Genomic DNA, 21,460 nt, shown 5'->3' with positions numbered 1-21,460 from the left:
ACATGACTGAATGACTGAACTGAACTGATGCAACAGAAGGGGCTTCCCAGGTGGCTCAGTGGTAAAGAATCTGCCTGGAATTCAGGAGACGTGGGTTTGATCCCTGGATTGAGAAGATCCACTGGAGGAGGAAATGGCAACCCACTCCATTATTCTTGCTTGGGGAATCCGTAGAGGATCCTGGTGGGCCTTTAGTCCACGGGGGCACAAAGAGCTGTACACGACGGTGCATGCATAGGACAGAGGTGTTGGTGGTGAGCTCAATTTAAGTAACAGGGAATATTTCATTCTTCTTTTTACCCTTCCACTAACTCCTGATTATGCAGACTCTAAAGTTAGATTGTCTGAGTCCAAATTTGGGCTGAAACACATATTTGCTATTTAACTCTTGGCCAAGTTTATTTCCTCTCTTTTCTTATCTGTGAAGTAGGGATAGTATTAGTATCTATTCATTGAGTTATTTTTGAGAGTAAATGGGATGACACACATAAATCACATAGGACATATGTGATTATATATGCTGGTACATAATAAGTATTGAATAAACATTAGCCTGCCAATGCAGGAGACGCAGGTTCGATCCCTGGGTCAGGAAGATCCCCTGGAGAAGGAAATGACAACCCACTCTGGCATTCTTGCCTGGAAAATTCCATGTACTGGTCCAGGAGCCTGGAGGGGCTACAGTCTGCTGCTGCTGCTGCTGGTAAGTCGCGTCAGTCATGTCCGACTCTGTGCGACCCCATAGATGGCAGCCCACCAGGCTCCCCCATCCCTGGGATTCTCCAGGCAAGAACACTGGAGTGCATTGCCATTTCCTTCTCCAATGCATGAAAGTGAAAAGTGAAAGTGAAGTCGCTCAGTCGTGTCCAACTCTTCGTGACCCCATGGACTGCAGTGCCCCAGGCTCCTCCGTCCATGGGATTTCCCAGGCAAGAGTACTGGAGTGGGGTGCCATTGCCTTCTCTGGGGCTACAGTCTATGGGGTTGCAAAGAGTTGGACAGGACTTAGTGACTGAGTGTAGCACACCACACAGCAAACATTATTTGATGCTATAATTTATTTTATTCCGCCTGCAAAGCTTCCTTGGGCCATTTGGAATCTATGGTCAGTCTAATGCAGTTTTGGTGGGGCCTTGAAGATCAGATCTAATTAATTGCTAATTATTCTCTTCTAGTTATTTTTAGCTTGGGAGATTCAAAGTGTGATATTTTAATAATCATCTTGTGGGTTATTAAAGCAAATGAGGAACTTGAATGAGAAGGATTATGCCTAAGGTTATGAAGCAAGCCTCTTTCTTCCTCAGACATGGTGGTTTGTAGGTGGTTTGTAGGTGGTTTGCTTATGAAATAACCTGGGCAAGTGTTTTATTTACTTGTGGCCTATCCAGGTATATGCGAGAGAAGGCATCTGTACAACTAAGAAAATGCTCTCCATCGGAACTAAAGGGAAATATTGTTGGCACTCAGTTTAGTAAAGGAAAACCAGCAGTGATTACAGTCAGCATGATGTGCACATGATTTTCAGAGGTGCCCGCTCTGGGGTTGAGGGAGCACCTGCACCAGCGCCTGCTTGTTGTAAACACCAGGGAAGACTGGGCTTCACCCAGTAATGACTGGGCTAGAAAGCTCGCTGTGCAGAGGTAATGGATCCCAGATCCCAAGGGGTGACCATACACCAAGAGTGCTTGCTTTTAAACAGAAAGTTTCACTGGAGCCTATTGGCTTCATTTTAAAGTTCATGGGGATTTTGAATTTTAAATTAATTTTTATTGGAGTATAATTCCTTTGCAACGTTGTATTAGTTTCTACTGTACAACAAAATGAATCAGCCACACATACACACATATCCCCTCCCTTTTGGACTTCCTTCTCGTTCAGGTCACCACGGTGCCTTAAGTAGAGTTCTCTGTGCTGTACAATGTTTTCTCATTAAAAAAAAACAAAACAGATTACTAACAAAAAATTGATAACAAATAAAGTTCATAAGGATTTTGACTTCTTATAAAGGAAAACATGGTTATTGTAGATCAAACAAACATTTTCTTAGACAAGACATGACGAATACTACCTCTTTGTGTAGCCTTTTTGGGTCCCCAAAGATTCCTGACCTGATTTCCCTTTGATGTCCTGCTCTTGGCTCACCCCATAATTACAGGGGCCTAAAAATAGTCGTAAAATTGATTACTGTTAAGATGAATTACCTCTTCTTGTAACACAAAGTATTTGTGTTTTTAATTTTTAGGTTACACATTTTAAACCATGGCCGGATGACTTATGTATTTAAAGAATGAACATTAACATTGAAAGTGTTTTCACTTTATTTTGCCATGTAGTTTAGATTTTGCAATTTTGCTTTACTAACTTAAATATGTCTTCACAGGAGTAGACTATGGTATATTTTCCACGGTTTCAATGTGACTCTATTTGTCCCATCTCAGTTTTAAAATGAGTTTTTAAAAGGTGATACTATAACTAAAATAATCTACTGAAGTGGTTCTCTTTAAATAGGCCAGATAAAAACAGGCAGGGTTTGAAAAAGAAGACACTTCTTCGATTGAAGGAACTTTCAAAGTCAACACATTAAAGATTCTTTTTAAAAGACAGAAATACGGGACCAATAAATTTATACAAGTTTCTCAACCCCATGCTAACATCCCTGAGCAGGGAGCTTTTCACTTATTCACTATGAAGCTAGGGCATAGTTGAGAATCAAAAGAGGACTAATGGTGTGAGGTCTGGGTTTGTAGTTTCCTGTGTTTGAACTGACTGTTTTTCTCTTCCAAAGAAAGCTACTGTACTCGGAAACATTAAATCTTACTGATCAGCGTGGCCCACGTTTTCCTGATTGCTCCAGAATAGCAGGTAACCTCATGTAACTGCAGTCTTTTCAGTGTGTGAATTAACCCTGTCTTGCACAGTTAATCAGGCTTGAGGCACACATTGATTTTTTTTTGCTGACAGTGGAGCCAGGACTGGGTCTTCCTTCTGACCCTTGTACCAGAGAAGCATTTATGCACTAAGATTAATATGTCAACTCGGATGTCACAGGAATAAAATCCTTGTTGCAGCCTGAGACCAGAAAGCCCCTTTCTCTCCAAATTCTACATCATCCCTTCCCTATCTGGACACCCAGTCCAACTGGAAGTAACATACTGCTGAAGGGGCATCTTTCCCTAAAAGTTGACAAGCGTAAGCTCCCAGGTTTTAGCTCCAGTAGAAATGAAGTTATTGGACCTACCTGAAGGCCAGGGGTCTGCTCAGCCCTCTCTCAATCTTTGCCGCTAAACCGGGTATTAAATGTCAGCACGTGGGGAAGATTCACTGACTGTTGGCTCTGACCGTGGCCTGCAGAAGGATGACGGTAAACAGAGCACGTATGTGTGCCTACAGATGTCCCAGTGAAAGCAGATCTAACGGGAGTAACTGACTGTGACTTTTTTTTTTTTCTTTAGATGGTTGAGGGAGATATCCACCAGGGTGTACCCTCAAGATTTAACTGTTTCCTTACTGGTGAGCAATGAAAACCTAATCTACTATTCATCTATAAAGGCAGAAAAAAAAAGCCCTGGTAGAAACCTGATTTATTCAAAACATTTTAGAAAAATGAATATAATTAATATGATTTAAATAAATACTGGGGCTTCCCATGTGGCTCTGTGGTAAAGAACCCACCTGCCAAGCCAAACAGGAGTCATGGGTTTGATCCCCTAGTTGGGAAGATCCCATGGAGAAGGAAATGGCAACCCACTCCAGTATTCTGGTCTGGGAAATCCCATGGACAAAAGAGCCTAGCGGGCTACAGTCCAAGGGTTCACAAAGAGTCAGACATGACTTAGTGACTTAACAGCAACAATGGCAACAAATAAATACTATCATAATTCAAATGGGAAATTATTTTTCCTAAAACAGAAACCACTAGTTCCAGTGTCAGTGATTTTGAGTGGTCTTGTTTTCTTTAATGCAAGGCTCAAGAGGAGTTCTGTTTATGGGAGGCCTACCACCCACTTTATATCAGGCAGCTGCTGTGTAGGATTGTTCAATGGGGTGATTAAGAAAATGGGCTTTAGAGTCAAGTGGCCCTGGTTTTCTCTGCCAACTTCGCTGTTTTCCAGGTGGAGTCATCTTAGTCCTTAAGCCTCTGTTTCCTCATCTCTGAAATGGGGATAGAAATATCTACCTCAAAAGGTTGTTGCAAAAAGATTAAATAAATGTTCCGCCAAGGAAAATATTTCACAGCGGTCTTAAAAACTGTGATAGTAGCCTCCCCCATCCCTACTCGAAATTTGCACAGTCAAAGGAGAATAAACCAAAGGGTTCAGGACAGATGTAAAAGCTGGCTTAATTTTTTAAGATAAACTTTATTTTTTAGAGCAGTTTTAGGTTTGCAGCAAAATTGTGTGAAAAGTAGAGTTTCCCGTATACCTGGTGCCCCTACTCATTCATAGCCTCTCGTTATCAGTACCTCCCACCAGAGATACATTTGTTAAAATAGATGAACCTGCATTGACACATTGTGTTGTGCTTAGTCGCTCAGTTGTGACCGACTATTTGCAACCCCATGGACTGCAGCCGGCCAGGGTCCTTTTTCCATGGGGATTCTCCAGGCAAGAATACTGGAGTGGGTTGCCATGCCCTCCTCCAGGGGATCTTCCCAACTCAGGGATCGAACCCAAATCTCCTGCCTTGCAGGTGGATTCTTCACCCACTGAGCCACCAAGGAAGCCCACACTAACACATTATTATCACTCAAAGTTCAGAGTTTAGGTTAACATTCACTCATGGTGTTGTACATTCAGGGGGTTTGGACAAATGTATAATGGTTGCTACTGCTGCTGCTAAGTCGCTTCAGTCGTGTCCGACTCTGTGTGACCCCATAGATGGCAGCCCATGTATCTATTATTATAGGAGCATGCAGAATCATTTCACTGCCCTACAAGGTCTCTGTTCTCCACCTGCTCATTGCTCCCTTTCCTCAACCCCTGAAACCACTAATCCTTTTTATTGTTTCCATACTTTTGCAGATTTCACGATGTCATATAGTTTTCAGATTGGCTTCTTTCACTTAGTAACATGCATTTAAGTTTCCTCCATGTCTTTTTATGACTTGATAGCTCATTTCTTTTAGCTCTGAATAATATTTCATTGCCTGGATATCCACAGTTCATCTGTTTTCCTACCAAAGGACACCTTGGTTGCTTTCAGATTTTGGCAGTTATGAATAAAGCTGCTATAAACATCCATGTGCAGGTTTTTGTGTGGACGTAAGTTTTCAAATCCTTTGGGTAAATACCAAGGAGCACTGTTAGTGAATCATATGGTAAGAGTAGGTTTAGTTTTGTAAGAAACCTCCAAACTGTCTTTATGATTTTGTATACCCACTAGCAATGAATGAGAGTTCATGTTGCTTACATCCTCACCAGCAGTTGGTGTTGTCAACATTCTGGATCTTGGCCATGCTGATAGGTGTGTAGTATCTCATTGTTTTAATTTTGCACTTCCCTAATGACATGATGTGAACATCTCTTCATTTGCTTGTAATCTGTACGTCTTCTTTAGTGAGGTGTCTACTAAGGTGTTTGGCCTATTTTTTAATCAGGTTATTTGTCTTCTCACTGTTCCGTCTTAAGAGTTCTTTGTATATTTTGGATAACAGTTCTTTATCAGATGTGTTCTTTGCAAGTATTTTCTCCCATCATATGGCTTTTCTTTTCATTCTCTTGTCTGTGTTTTGTGGCGAGCATAAGTCTTTAATTTTGGTGAAGTTCAGCTTATCAATTATATTTTTCATGGATAATGCCTTTAGTGTTGTATCTAAAAACCCATTGCCATACCCAACGTCATCTAGGTTTTTTTTCTGATATAAAACTTCTAGGAGTTTCATAATTTTGTGGTTTATTCTTTGTTCAGTGATCCACTTTATTAATAAGCCTAGATTCCTGTTTTTGCTTGTGGATGTCCAGTTGTTCCAGAACCCTTTGTTGAAAAGACTTTTTTCTCTGTTGTGTTGCCCTTGCTCCTCTGTCAAAGATCAGTTAGCAATACTTATAGCTCTACTTATGTGGATCTATCCTGGGTTCTCTGTTTGGTTCCATTGATCTATTTGTATATTCTTTCACCAATACCACACTGCCTTGATTACTGTAGCTGACTTAATTTTAAAACAATTCATTAAAAACAGTTACCTCAAGAAAAATATATACCACTTATTTAAGCCCATTTCCTAACCATAAAATTTTTTATTTATTTATGTTCTAATTTTTATCCAGGTGTACATACATTAATAATTATGATAAGAATGTATTTAAATTATGTTTTATCTTTTTGATGTAATGTTATTTCATATATACTATGAAATGTATATTTCCACCTTTATAATTTTTAATACTTGCCTAAAATTCCATTAGGTAAATATAATGCAATCTATCAGACCGTTCAGTTTTGTTGGTCATTTAATCAGGTTCTGTGTGGCTTAGATGATAGAATGTAGTGATTAGAGGTAGATAGATTTGGATTTGAGTCTGAGTTCTGCCACTTACTAGCTGAAAGGCCTTTTTGAGCTTCAGTCCTTATCTCTAAAACAAGGGTGATACCTGCCTTATTGGGAGGATGGATGGATATGAAGTGTCTGTTATAGAGAGTGTACTCAATAAATCTGTTTAATGATGATGGTGCCATAAATTTATTTGTGAAAGTGAAGATGTTCATTTTTTGAAAAACTTTAGGATGCGTTTTCAGGGTTGACGTTTTAAAAACCGAACAAGTAGCTCAATTGTTTGGATGATTTTCATCATTTGAAATGTTGATCCATTCTTTAAAAAAGTATCATCATCTCTTCTGGTTACTCCCACAGTGATTTTTTTATCTCTGTTGCAAAAGAGCATTGGGTTATTTCCCTAACCTATTCATGGTGTTGTATAATGATTATAGCACTTGAAATTCCAGCATCAGTGACAACACTCATCTAATTGACATAGTGACTATCTCCACAATAAATATAAAATAATAAATGTAACACAGAAACCAGGGGTGGGTTTAGGTAAGTGGTTTAGCCTTTGCATTCTGCTAATGCCAGAAAACAGGTAGTTGGTTGCTGAGTGGGTTTGTTGGCCCCAGCCTATCAAAATCCTAGCTGCTGCTGCTGCTGCTGCTAAGTCACTTCAGTCGTGTCCGACTCTGTGCGACCCCATAGATGGCAGCCCACCAGGCTCCCCCGTCCCTGGGATTCTCCAGGCAAGAACACTGCAGTGGGTTGCCATTTCCTTCTCCAATGCATGAAAGTGAAAAGTGAAAGGGAAGTCGCTCAGTCGTGTCCGACTCTTAGCGACCCCATGGACTGCAGCCTACCAGGCTCCTCCGTCCATGGGATTTTCCAGGCAAGAGTACTGGAGTGGGGTGCCATCCCTTCTCCACAAAATCCTAGCACAAAAGCTAAATGTGAAGTCATGAACAATATTTATCCAGCATCCACTGTGTACAGAGTATCCAGCATCCACTGTGTATCTCCACTGTGGAGGATTAGGAAAAAAAAAATATCACAGACACAGGTCTTGCCTTAAGGAGCTTGCATGATAGTAGGAAGTAGTCACCCTTTCTTAAAAGTTCACCAAGAAATCACAATTATAGGGCAGAGTCAAATTCATACTGAGATATGTGTATTTCTTCTACCTTAAATCCCAAACAGTGGGCAATTAAAGAATACAAGTCAGTGTCATTACAGAGTAAAATAATAAAAGATTTAGTAATGGGATATACTGTCATAGTAATTGAATAAAAAGGAAACATAGTTGGAGAAAAATAGAATGTGAGAGATGGAAGACAACTTCAAATCCTGTCTCTTTATATCTACATTCAGACTACTTAAGGATATAAAAGTTAAATAACTTGAAAGGGTAACACAGCTACAAGAGTGTGTGTACATGGTGAGCTGAGGCGGGCAGAGGAGGAGCACAGTCTTGTGAACTCTTGGCAGTGTTTCCCAAGAAATGTAGTGGCCTGTCAAGCATTTCCATCCCCTTTTATAAATGAAGAAACAACTTAAATGACATTATTGCCCAACGGGTTATCAAGTGTTTGAAATAAGGTCAATGGCAGCTTTTCATAGCATTCAAACAGGCATAGACAATTTTTACCTTTTCAAATAAGTGGCTGATTTTTTTTTCAGGAAATAATATAAATAGTATGGGAAAGGGAAATGTCTGACTTGTTGAATGAATCCCACGATAGAAGCCACAACTGAAACCAGCAAAGAGGAGAAAAGAGGAAGGAAAGGGAAACATAGACGGAAGCAATCTACAATTAGTATGAAGGGCTGTCAAGAGAAGAACATGACAAGCGGGTTGTCATTTTTTATTTAAAGTGATGAATTAAATGCAGCCACTTGACCAGAACATTCTCTGATTTTTAAGGAGGATTCCTAATTGTAGAATAAAATGGAGCAACATTTCAGAGGTGATTTATAGTGTTGTTTCAGAAAGAAAATGCACTTAAAATTTTTATTCTTAGAGAAAGAGGGAATTTGTGTTTCTTAATTTCCATGCTGGCAAAAAGAAATTGGTTTTTACGTAGGGGTGTGTGTGTGTTATGTTGTGTACACAGAAGCAAAATTGCAAATAAAATGCTGAGGGAAATTGGAAGTTAGGGAATCACTGTATTACTCCTTAAGGCCCATTTGTTATTCCACGGTCGTAGGAATTTAGAATCAAAAATAGCTGAGAAATACAGCTTTAAAATCTTATTTCTTTTTAAGAGAATGTCAAATGAAAAGGTCGATATTATTTGCACCATCTGGCATTTTGAAACACTTTGTGAAATGAATTCCTAAAAACAGAGTTGATTTAGTCTGGTGGGTCTACACCTGTTCCTAAGTAGCTGTGCAGGTGTTGCTTTAAAGCAGGCTTTCTGGTTCTGGGGAAGCGCTGTGTGCCGTGCACGTGGCCCGCAGGCTGGGAAGCCAGACAGAGCGATGACTTTAGCTGAGATGGAGGCTTTTGTGCCGCAGTTGTGTCATGCAATATGGATAAAATGCGCAAACATGGGACGTCGTGTCCCACGGGAAGGCGGCATTACAATTGAGCTAATAACTCTTTTATGATTGAAACCTTATTGCATGATTATAGAGCTCTAAAGTTGACTTAGAAACTCTACTGCCTGTTTGGATCCATAGGTTTATCAGGGGCCTTGAAAAAATGTTCACTGAAATACTCACTATTATTGTCCCTAACTCATTGAGGTAGATGATCACATTTCTGAGGCTAGGAGATCAGTTTTGAGTAACGTTGAAATATGTGTATTGTACATTTTTCTTGATAAACTGTACTAGTCTAGAGGTCATGCATTGGAGAAGGAAATGGCAACCCACTCCAGTGTTCTTGCCTGGAGAATCCCAGGGATGGCGGAGCCTGGTGGGCTGCCGTCTATGGGGTCACACAGAGTCAGACACGACTGAAGCGACTTAGCAGCAGCAGCAGATGTCAGTTAATATGTTTGTAGTTTTGTTAGGAGGTGAAGGTAGGTGATTGACTCAAATTTTTCAAAAAGGCAAATTAAGAAACAAAAATGATAGTGGAAAACTAATATTTTTGCTTTAGAAAACAATGGATTTTCTAAAATTTGTCTTATGGGTACATCTTTCAGCCTCCATGTCCACAGGTAATTTGCCTTTTTTTAAAAAAATAAGGAGTAAGCAAGGAGAGGGAAGTTCTGAATGCTTAACTGTTTGCATTTCTGTTTAATGGAATTAATAACTGTGTAATTGAAAACAGTCTAATAGTTGACCCGCCTCAGTGAGTCAATGTAGACATTTCTGGATTGACTCGAGCAGCTTGGAGGAAGAGTATGTTTGGGGGAAATAAAATTGATCTTATACAATCTGTTGATGAGCAAGTCTTAATAAATGATACCCTCAAGAAACCCCATTACGGTAACTTGGATGGATGATCAGGAAAGGGAAGCAAATTTTTCAAGAGGAAACTTTCTGCTTAAACATGTAATTTTATAGATTAGTATTATTCCCACCCTCTAGAGCTTTTTGCAGGAGGAAAACCATCCACACGCCTGAGTTCCAGCATTCTTGGTAAACTTTTACTGGATGTCTTCTCTTTATCTTTTCCCGAAGATGAGATTTTTGTCAAGGAAAAAGTATAACAAAGATGTGCCAACTTCTGAGACCTCTGCACAGATGACAATATGCAGCTTTTCTCTTCTAAAGCTTTGTTGTTGTTTAGTCATTAAGCCGTGTCTGACTCTTTTGTGACCCCATGGACGTAGCCTGCCAGGCTTCTCTGTCCATGGAGTTTTCCAGGCAAGAATACTGGAGTGGGTTGCCATTTCCTTCTCCAGGGGATCTTCCCAGCCCATGGATTGAACCTGCATCTCCTGCATTGGCACTGAACCAGCCGGGAAGCTGCTCTTGTAAAGCTTTGTAGTTAGCAGTTATCTCCAAGCCTCTCCTGCTTCCTACCAAAGGCTTCCTTTAATATTCACTGCAAAGGGTTGTACCAAGGGGAATCTACGTGGAAATCTAGAGGCTTATACTCTCAGCTTTTTTGGTGATAATGGAGAATTCCATGCTTTTTAAAGTATTAGAAAAGGCTCTTTGGGAGAAGCTTGTAACTTGAAGTGTTGTGTATTCTTTGATGCCAGAATGTATGTTTTTATCACCCAGATATAAAACTGTAAAGGAATTTAGATCCTCTTCTATTTCATAAGAAGTTTTATATTTATGTATTCCTCTTTTCCTTTGTTTTCTTGTTTGTATTGGTAAATGTCTAAAACAAATGATATATATGCGTGTGTGTGTGTGTGTTTGTGCATTTTGCCTCAAGATGTTTTGTATGTTATTGGGATAAAGAACGTAGTTGTAGTCAGACACACGAATACACCCAACCTGAGTGAGATTGCTGCTTATTGCTTAATTTCCTCATGACTTCATCTGTGCATTAAAAATCATAACCAGGAGCATCTCATTACTGTTTATGAGAACCACATAATGCTGCTCACCAGTAGAGTCCTTAGTTGACAAAAATCTCACTTACAGTTTCTTTTCCAGATTCATTTATTTGTATTCTGTGATTGAACTAGATGACCTTTAGGTTTCTCTCAACTCTGAGCATCTGTGCCAATTTCTGTCACTGAATTTCATTCTCCTTAATATGATCTAAACAACATGAAAATATTATAGGATGCAAAATAGTTGTTGTTCAGTCAAGGCAGAGGCTGTCAGTTCATACCGAGTCTCTTCTATCATGTAAATAAATCTATACCCTTACTGTGTAATTTGGTCTTTTGAGATTTGTTCATTTTCCAAAATATAAAAAGAGACCTAGCCTGTGCAGCAGCAAGGTTGACATTTTCCTTCCGCAGGCTTTGGGAATTCTTTGTAAAATATGCCATTTACCTTTCATACATCAGGAGCTGCTTGAACAGAACTATGAGAATCTGAGACACAGTGCTTTGATAGTCCCTGCAAAACGCTTTAAAAATGTGTTATTTATTACTTTCAGTAGTAAGCCTCACAGTTAACAACAACAACAAACACAATTTTGCAGGCATATACCTTTCTGTACTGTTAGAAAGCAGATTATATGTTTTGAAAGCTTACTAGCTCAGGGTGACTTGTTTCTTAAGGCTTCTTGCTCTTGTCTCTGACAAATGTGTTTTAAGTAAGTCACAGGAGGCAGGGATCTGAAGATAAGTATCCAAGAAATGCTACATCAGTGGTGATAGTTCCACATACTTTATTTTATAATAATATCTGTAAAGGGGTGGGACCCTTTACAGGGACCTTCCCAGGACAGATCACCCCCAATCCCCACTCTTCCTCTGCTTGCCTCTTGTTTATAAAAAGGCTTTAGTCTCCTAAACCTTCCCTGAGCTCCAAAGAGCAGATTCAAACAGGTACTGTCTGGAAAAGTGAGGGAATGTACAAACAAAGGAAAAAAGAGCCCAACATAATTTTTTTCTATTGTTAGCTTAAACCAGTGTCTTGATTTATGACCCCAAACTGTTGAGATAATGTCCTGTGGGTTCAACCAACTGGCTCCAAGTGGACCTGAAATTGATGACACAGGGAGAGTCAATTAAAAACCGAAACTCCTAAACCATCATGAAGGCTCTAAGTATACAACAAAATGTCCCAACCATTGCTTTTGCTTTCTCCTAGAAAGAAAGAAAGACCTTTGCCCCAATTCCATAGAAATGGAATGAAGGATTGACAGTGGGGTCTTATACCCAGGGCATGAGCTGATCCATCTTGAACAGCACAAATTTTCAAGTTCACGGGCATTTTCCTTTCCTGCTGGCCCTGGCATGCCTCAGAGCTGCCTAGATAATGACAAGCTGACGAGGAGAGAATGAGAACTAATCTCGCTTGCCTAAGAATTTCAGAAACCAACCTCAAGGACACGGGAATGGAATGACCCTGAGTAGAAAATTAATGAACACCTAATGAAGATGACATTAACTGGACCAGTTTGGAGATGATTATCGGAGCTGACTGCTGTTGTGCATGTCGACCCCTGCTTGTACATCCCTGAAACTCCCCTTGAAAACCTTGGTCTCCTAGCCAGCAACTTGGAGATGATCTTGGGACATTAGCCACCATCTCCCCAGGTCACTGGCCTCCTGAATAAAGCAGCTTTTCCTTTTTTTCCAATACTTGTCTCTCAAGTATTAGTCTTTCTGGCAGTGAGCAAACTTGGGTTCAGAACTAGCCTGGAGGTGTTACGTTTTCTTTCAGAGCAGGTGACACTACTTGGCTTGCGTGGTCGTTAGTTGTGTTATTTGAAAGGAAGAAAGCAGGACTCCAGGAAGATGGTGTGGTTCTTTTGCTAGCTCCCAGGGACTCAGTAAGCAGAGAATCCTGTTCCTAAGAAAGCTTGTGGTCTTTTGTGGAGTTTAGTAGTCCAAGCAGAGCGACACATCCTCCCAGTGGTTCCTTCTGGAGGCTGTGATTGTGAAAGTGTATGTTGTTACACATTTACTTATTATCACAATATGTTCTGGGTCTTTTTTATGTGGAGCTTTAAGCTTTAAGACAAAAAAACCAAATCAAAGAATCCTGTTATCCAGGCAAGTATATCTCTGTCTCTTCCTTTTTCTCTTTTAGAAAAACACTTCATGGTAAAAACACAAACTAATGTGAATGGTAACTGAAAAAGCAATGCTTCCTTCTAGAAAACCACTAGGATTTGCATAAACCACTTGATTGTCTGGTAAAAGATTATCTTCTCTGTCAGTCTCTGAGGACTTTTAACATGAGGTTATTTGTATTTTCATAGATAAGGAAAGTGCTAAGTTTGAAGGTGGGTTAAACTCTTTAAATCATGACAGCTTGTAAAGCTGGATTTTGCAAAAGTCTTTAAAATGTCTGTATAGTTACTGTATTGTGATAACCACAGGAATAAAATTAAAGACATTGAAAGATGTTGAATTTGTGCTGTGCACAGCCTGTTAATTGTCTGCCTTTAGTAAAACTGAGATGTGTTAAGGCTAAATACTCAAAATATACCAATTTGAGAATTGCAAAGCATGTTCAAAGGAATTCCTATTATAACTCTCAAAGCATCCACGGGAAGGCATTTACAGCAATATAAAGTACAACCTGGCTGCTTCTGTTTGATATTTGTCCGCAGAAGTAGATTACCTGAGATGGCTTGAGGAAGAGGTTGCTATAATACAGTGCTGGAATTTTGCTGGGGTCCACTTCTGGAAAAGCAGATTGACATTAACATTTTGGTAATTAAGTATTTGTCCTACTGATAGTTAAATAATAACCACCTTTGAATTTATCATTATTTATTAGCTAGCAATTGCAAGCATAATTAAACTATGGGTTGCTGAAGCCTGGCAGTATTATAGGCGAATTTGCATAAACTGTAACTGGGGCTTTTTCTTATACCTAATTTTCAGGTCCAAATTATTTCTTTCATTTTGGGTTGGTGTATAGCTAGACTTTTTATTTTCACTAGGACTGCTGCAATATCATGTTTTATCTAGGGTTGTAATGCATCACGAATTCTCTTGATTGATCTTTGGGTAATATTAGTACCTTCAAAGTCAAAGGGGTCACGGCCAACACAGGTCTTCATGTAAACAAAGCACAGAGTACCAAGGCTGATACGTTGTCGTCATGCTCATGGCTGACACTTCTTGAGGCCCCCTGTATATTCATCTAATCCTTACAGCAATCTTGAGAGGTACCTGTAGCTTCATACTTTGTATTTAAAACTCTTGGGGTCAGTTGTCTTTCAGAATTCAAAAGTTTTTTGGAGTTTAGAAAGGTAATCAGGGCAAATGCCACATATTATTAATACCTAAAATCTCCAGTGGGGTCTGGAAAAGCACCTCAAAAGCAAGCCCATTAGTTTTTTTTTTCAGGGAAACATAAATAGTAATACTATTTATACAGAATAAATAAAAGCCACAAACACTTTCATGTTAATTCAGGTTTGGTTTTGCCACTAAGTGAATTCGGGTATCACCTTGTGAATATACTTTTGGTTTGTTTTTCCTGAACTTTATGGTAAATGTCAAATAATAAAGTTAATAACAGACACCAGATGTTCACTTTTATTCAGGAAAAATAGAAGAACCACAGAATTTATATAGTATCGGAGAACCCCTCCCGTGAATCACACTGGCTGTTTAGGCTGTCATTGTTCTGCTTTTTGTAGATAGTCATTTTTCGCAAAGCTGTGTAAGAATCATATTTCACACAGAATGAACGAAATTTAACAAGGTGAAATATCACAACTAAAAACAAAGTTCAAACTCCTCAAGGACTGAGGTACTGTCTCAGCTGACAAGCATTTAGTTACGAAGTAGTCAATGCTCTGACAATGTGAGGGGGCCACTAGCTTGCGAACGGGATCTTTGCATGAAGTAGGAGTAAGGCATTTAGAATATGAGCGTTAATCAAATATCACTGTTTCCAGACTGTTCCTGGAATCTTGTCTTCATTTTTGGAGGACACATTTTAAAGGGATGCAGACAGTGTGAAATCTTTTCCAGGTAGATTGATCAGAAGGGTGAAAGGATTCAAAGCCATGTCACATAAGGTACAGATACAGTGACTGGGTAGGCTTAGCAGAGTTTTTGGCCAACTTCTAACAATATTTGACTGTAGTACCTGCTCAAATGAGTAACTTTAGTTTGAGATCAATGGACCGCCAACTCTGTGCCACATCCTGAGCTATGAAAAGATATGGACCCTTTCTCTCACGGGCTTCAGGTCTCATAGAAGACACAGAAATGTATACAACTATTTACAGTACAATGGGATAAGTGGAACACAGCATAGAGAAGCAGCACAGAAATTATGATGTGCTCTTGTGGTGATGGGAGATGGAAAACTAAAGCCTTCAGAGACAAACTGAATTCTGAACTGAATTTTGAAAAAGAAATTTGTGTAAGTGGGTGAAATAAGAAGATTGAGAAAGGACAGGACAGGCTTGCCCAAATATTTGAAAGGATATTGTATATGAAAAGAATTGAAATGGTTCAGTCCCATCCAGGGGCCCAGGACCAGTTTGGGGTAGGGAACACAAAGACACATTTAGGCTGTTTTAGAAGGAGGCTTGAATAGAGCTGTCCAAAGGCTTCTTTGGAACATAAAGGGTTTTCAATATCTGGATGTGTTGAAGCACAGACAGGTCAACTGTTTGGCAGCACAAGTACCAGAGGATGGAGGGTGTGTGTGTATGTCATGCAATGAATAGAGAAACATAGTGAAGTACTTAGGGGCATGGGTTCTAGGGTCACACTTCTAGAACTGACATTTCTGCTTACTGGCTCTATAATCGGAGCTAGAATTGTTATGAAGTTAAAGAACAGTACCTGGTACCTAATAGGTGCTCAATAAGTAACAAATGTTAGCAACTGTTGCTGTTGTCTTTGGATGGGTGGTTGGTTTATCTCACCTTGAAAGATTTTGAGTTTCTAGTTATGTAACTGTGTGATGATATTCCTGTGAATTAAGAAGATGGTAACCAGGAAACTAGCAAAAATAAAATTGGGATAGTTCAATTCTACAATTGAGATATGAATATAACTCTGGTCTCTTAAATCAGGGTATATCGCTCTAATAACTATCTTGATTTGTCCTTTTGGAGTGTTGGAATTCTTCCACCTACCCGTCCAGAGTAGTTTCAAGAGGCCGGTACTGCACAACTCACCGTAGCTCATGTTTTTCTTGGTCTCGTAGATAAAGTGGCCTTATGAATAGGAATGCCTGCCCAGACACCAGAATTGGAGATGATGGATGAAGATCGGCTAATTGAAGAAGTCTTGGATAAGTTTGTTAATTGTCATGAGCAAACATATGAAGAATTTCTGAGAACGTTCACTCATCTTTCACAAGGTAAGATGGAAAAGTAAACTTTCTATGACACTAGTGAAGTGAGGGTTGCTCAGTGGTGTCTGACTCTTGGCGACCCCGTGGACTGTAGCCCCCCAGGCTCCTCTGTCCCTGGGGTTTCTCCAGGCAAGGGTACTGGAGTGTATCCTCCCCATGTCCTCCTCCAGGGGATCTTCCTAACCCAGGGATCGAACCCTGGTCTCTCGCATTGCAGGTGGCTTCTTTATCAACGGAGCCACCAGGGAAGCCCAGTAGAGATAACGAATTTTATTATGATTTTATGTCTTTGCTGTCTTTTCAAAAAGACTATTGAATGAGCATTCATTCATTCCATTGTTTTGATCAGGTTATTCTCATCAAGGCATTTGCAACTGATGCATATAAATGCTAACTTTTTTATCCAGCCAAGAGTTGTATTATGGAATCTGAGCCATTGAATTTGAGAACTAAAAGGACCCGAGAAATCATTTAATATAATCCCTTTGTTTTAGTTTTGAAAAAATACAAGTGCAAAGGCTTTTAAGAGAGTACTGAAAACATTGAAGAAATCTAGCACCATGTAGGATATGGAGTCACACCATACACGTTTGGATTCTGGCATCGCCTCTTTCTGGCTTGAGGGGAAGTCACTTGAGTAGAGGGGGATTATTCATAGTACCATAAAGGTTGATGAAGGCTAATTGAGATAATCCATGTAAACCTCTTAGCATAATGGCTAGCTTGTAAATGCTTAATGAAGGTTAGGTATTATTATTGTTTATTGTGGTGATATCATGCTGTGGTTTCTGTAGAATGGAAACCATCCTTTAGACCAGAAGTGATAACTGAAGCCCTAAAGGCCAAACACGTGCTCTTTGTTTTGTAATGTGTTTGGTTACCTCATGCAGTATTGTTGTCGTTTTATTGAGCCAACATTTAAAAGTTGGAAATGTTACACAAAAATCTTGATTTTCTATTTTTTCTTTTTTCTGATTAAGTGAGAAGATGGTTGCCTCTTATTTCCCTGATGGCAGTATCAGCAGCTAGAGTTCAGGAGCCTTACACTTACCCTGTGACCTTACTAGTGTGATACACTCTCGGGCTCTCACACACCCTAAAACTGTGTGCATATCCTGCCTGCTTCCTTCACGCCACTGGCTCCTGTAGGCATTGAGTTCTGTTTCGACTGCCATTGGCTTGCTCTCAACCTTGGTCCTTTTTGGGTCATGACTCCACATTTGGGAGACTGTTGACTTACATGTATCTTGGACTCAACTCCAGGGCCCTTATGGGGCCTGGGAATACAGACTTTTTAAAAGTTCCTGTGGTGATTCTAATGTGTACCCAGGATTGAAAATAGGGAGTTCCATAATTTCTTAGGTTATAACAATCTCAGGATCCTCAGCTCCATGATTTGAAGCCATAGTTCATGTGTCCTTAACAAATGTAAAAGAAGTGAAGTTATAATGAAGAAAAGGAAAAGAGATTCTAACCTGTTTCTTTTATTGTACAAGGTAGTGGGAATATCTATCTGTTTTGTTTACTCTTAAGGGAAATATGGCAACCTACTCCAGTGTTCTTGCCTGGAGAATCCCAGGGATGGCGGAGCCTGGTGGGGTGACGTCTATGGGGACACACAGAGTCGGACACGACTGAAGCGACTTAGCAGCAGCAGCAGCAAGGGAAATAGGGTTAGGGCTCCAAAATCACTGCAGATGGTGATTGTAGCCATGAAATTAAAAGACGCTTACTCCTTGGAAGGAAAGTTATGACCAACCTAGATAGCACATTAAAAAGCAGAGATATTACTTTGCCAACAAAGGTCCGTCTAGTCAAGGCTATGGTTTTTCCAGTGGTCATGTATGGATGTGAGAGTTGGACTGTGAAGAAAGCTTAGCACCGAAGAATTGATGCTTTTGAACTGTGGTGTTGGAGAAGACTCTTGAGAGTCCCTTGGACTGCAAGGAGATCCAACCAGTCCATCCTAAAGGAGACCAGTCCTGGGTGTTTATTGGAAGGACTAATGTTGAAGCTGAAACTCCAATACTTTGGCTACCTCATACGAAGAGTTGACTCATTGGAAAAGACTCTGATGCTGGGAGGGATTGGGGGCAGGAGGAGAAGGGGATGACAGAGGATGAAATGGCTGGATGGTATCACCAACTCGATGGAGATGAGTTTGAGTGAACTCCGGGAGTTGGTGATGGACAGGGAGGCCTGGCGTGCTGCGATCTATGGGGTCGCAAAGAGTTGGACATGACTGAGCGACTGAACTGAACTGAACTGAAAGGGAAATAGAGAATTTAGGAAATACTTTGTTAGTTGGGGCTGAGAATGATCTATTTTGGTATCATATGTGGATCAAATTAATCTTGATAATGGCCAAATTCACTATTTGTCTTATGCACATGGATTTAGGAAGATGCTTGCCTTCTCTGAGTCTAATGATTTAGTTTCATGTTTTCCAGACCCACTCATGCATGGTTGTGTGAATGGCTGGGGTAGGCTGTGGAAACAAGGATAAAACTGGCAGAATTCATGTATTTTGGTATGCCAGTGGCATTTTGATAACCCAGATTATTTTGGAACTTACTTGTAAGGCTGACTTTATTTTTGTACTCTGAAAGTGTAAGAACTTCTTGCAAGGACTTGGATATTTTAAGGAGGTTACACTGTTTTTGTTTTTCCGGGTAAGGAGTCTGTTCTGTTTGCAGATTTTTGTGTGCTCATTCCATGCCCAGAGAATCTGTTGCAGATGTGGTGACTTCATTTTGAGTTCAGTTTAGGCCCCAAATTGAGCTGAAATAAATGATGATGCAAGTTACATAAACTGCATCTCCAAGCACACTAGTTTTTTCCCTTTGAAAATATCCTTAGGCGCCAGTTCACATTATAAACTAATGACCTGAAAAATTCCTCCTAGAGCACAAGAGCTGTGAGTGCAAAAATATGTCTTAAATCACTAAATGTCCTTTCTTACCCTGAAACTTTTAAATACCTCTGAAAACCACATAGGACTTAGGGTCGGGCCTGAGAGTTGGATGATAGCCAACAGAGTTGAGCACAGTCAATGCACTTAGCTCTGTTTGAAGGAAGATCTGAAAGCTTTTTCTTCAGTTGTCTCCTCCTTTCCAGCCCTTCATTTGTCTTGGTATTTGGTTGTCTTGCTCATATGAAGTGGAATCTTGTCTGTATTAAAGTAGTTATGTATAGTTATGTACGTTTCTTTAGTTTCTCAAGTATGCTTTCACTGATTGACTCTTCCATTTATTTTTGTAATAGTTACCTGCCAGAATGCGTATGAGATTCATTTTCTTTCCAAGAGTGTTAAAAGGGTCAGTAATCCTATTAAAAATATTTCCCTGGAAAAAATTAAACTAGAGCCTTTTTGAAGAAATTCATGTTACTGCTTCAGGTGCTTGGAAAACAGTTGGAAACTGTTAATATTGTAGCATAATTCTCACTCCAGTACATTTATATTGACTATGTTTTGCAGTTGTTTTTTTTTTTAAGCAGCTCTGGTTTATATAATCATGGTGCATATTTGATGATAAATACTGTGTTTTACCAAAATGTTTAAAGAGATATATTGCTTATTAATGTTAAGCAGACATTTATAATTGAATTCTTCAGTTCAAGAAAGTTAAGACTGAGTTTAAGATTTGTATTAGAAAATTAGTGCGCAGATTTTGAGTTTGTTCATTATCAGTGAAGACATTATTATATTTTTGACATTATTGTAGATAAAAATAAGAGGCTGACTTTCAGTCTTTGATATTTCAGCTTCTTTGTGAATATAATTAATTGATACCAGACTGTGTGTCTAAAGGGAAAAAAATGCTTCTTCCTCCTTGTTATGTTTCTATCATTGTTTAGGTTACAAAAACACAGATATAAATAATTACATTTGATTTTCTGTTAATGCATTCATTCATTTATTCATTCAACAGTCCTCTGAGTGTCTTCTTGTCTGAATTTCTTGTTTTAGACGCTAAGGATTCGAAAACATTTAAGGCATAGTTTGTGTTCACCAACACTCATTGTCTCCCACACATACACACACACACTCACACCATTATTGTCTTTTTTTGTGTGTGCTTCAGAGTAAATGATTAATTTCCATTAAGGTTGCCAGTTTTTACCAATTTCAGCTTAAAATGCTTTGGAAATTGAGACGAATCTACTGTAATTTTATGATTAACTCTTAAATAAGACTTTGCTTTTCATTCTCTCATTTCGTTCTTTAAATACCTGGGATCCAGATTCCCAAGTGATTTTATCAGTTTCTATATTATCATATAATAACAGCTTTCTACTCACTGCCATATTTATACACTTAAACCAGTTGAGATCAAAGATTTTGTTTCTGATTTTGATGTGTTCTTGTTTTCTTTATGCCATTCTCATTTCCCTTCTAACACTTCATGCTTTTAGCCTTTTATTGTTCTTTCAACGTATATTTGAAAAAAAAAAAAAAAAAAACCCTGTCAACTCAACCTGCCTTTTTCCCTTCATACTTGTTAATATTTGAACGAAATTCCCCCTTAGGTAGAGTACTATGTGTCTGAATGTTCTGGACAAATGGCCACACCTGTGAATTTATAATCAGGTTGTGGTCTAGTCTTTTGATTGTCTCAAAATTTTAGTCTCAAAATCTCTAAATATGTTTCAGTTTTTCTTAGGTTCTAATACTCTTAATAATCACGAGAGGGTTTGACCTTCCTTTATTGATAAGCAGCTAACATTTATTAAGTACTAGGAATTATGCTTGGCACTTTTCCTGGATCATCTCAAACTTTGTAATAACCTAGTAAAAATTTCTTTTTTTCCATTGTAATTTCTAAAATTTTTATTATTCTCCATTTACAGATGAGAAAACCAAGGCTTAAGTTTAAGTAAATTGCTGTTGTGGACTAAATTGTGCCCCTTCAAAATTTATCTGTTGCAGCCCTAACCGGCAAGGTGACTGTGTTTGGAGACAGGGCCTTTTAAGAAGTAATGAAGACTAAACGAGGTCGTAAGGTGGGGTCCTAGTTCAGTATGACTGGTGTCCTCCTGGAGAGAGATGCGCCAGGGTTGCATGCACACAGAGGAAAGACCACGGGAGGCCGCGGCAAGGAGGCAGCC

General features: G+C 39.3%; 1 protein-coding gene across 7 annotated transcripts in view; it reads left to right on the top strand.

Annotated features, from left to right (window-relative positions):
• The window catches only part of IFTAP (intraflagellar transport associated protein), a 65,225-nt gene that overhangs the window by 1,697 nt on the left and 42,068 nt on the right, over positions 1 to 21,460 (top strand). The window contains exons 2-4 of one of the 7 annotated variants that reach the window (XM_006062338.4): positions 2,786 to 2,862; positions 3,453 to 3,510; positions 16,202 to 16,357. In XM_006062338.4, the coding sequence (XP_006062400.2) occupies positions 16,225 to 16,357 (133 nt within the window). In that variant the 5' untranslated portion in view covers positions 2,786 to 2,862; positions 3,453 to 3,510; positions 16,202 to 16,224. Of the gene's footprint in view, positions 1 to 2,785; positions 2,863 to 3,452; positions 3,511 to 16,177; positions 16,358 to 21,281; positions 21,447 to 21,460 lie in introns of those variants that run through there. The other 6 variants (XM_025266205.3, XM_006062337.4, XM_044929248.2 and 3 more) reach the window with 6 other exon arrangements.

Source organism: Bubalus bubalis, chromosome 16 (assembly GCF_019923935.1).
Source record: "Bubalus bubalis isolate 160015118507 breed Murrah chromosome 16, NDDB_SH_1, whole genome shotgun sequence".
Classification (NCBI taxonomy): Eukaryota; Metazoa; Chordata; class Mammalia; order Artiodactyla; family Bovidae; genus Bubalus; species Bubalus bubalis.
This window is presented reverse-complemented; position numbering and strand designations above follow the sequence as displayed.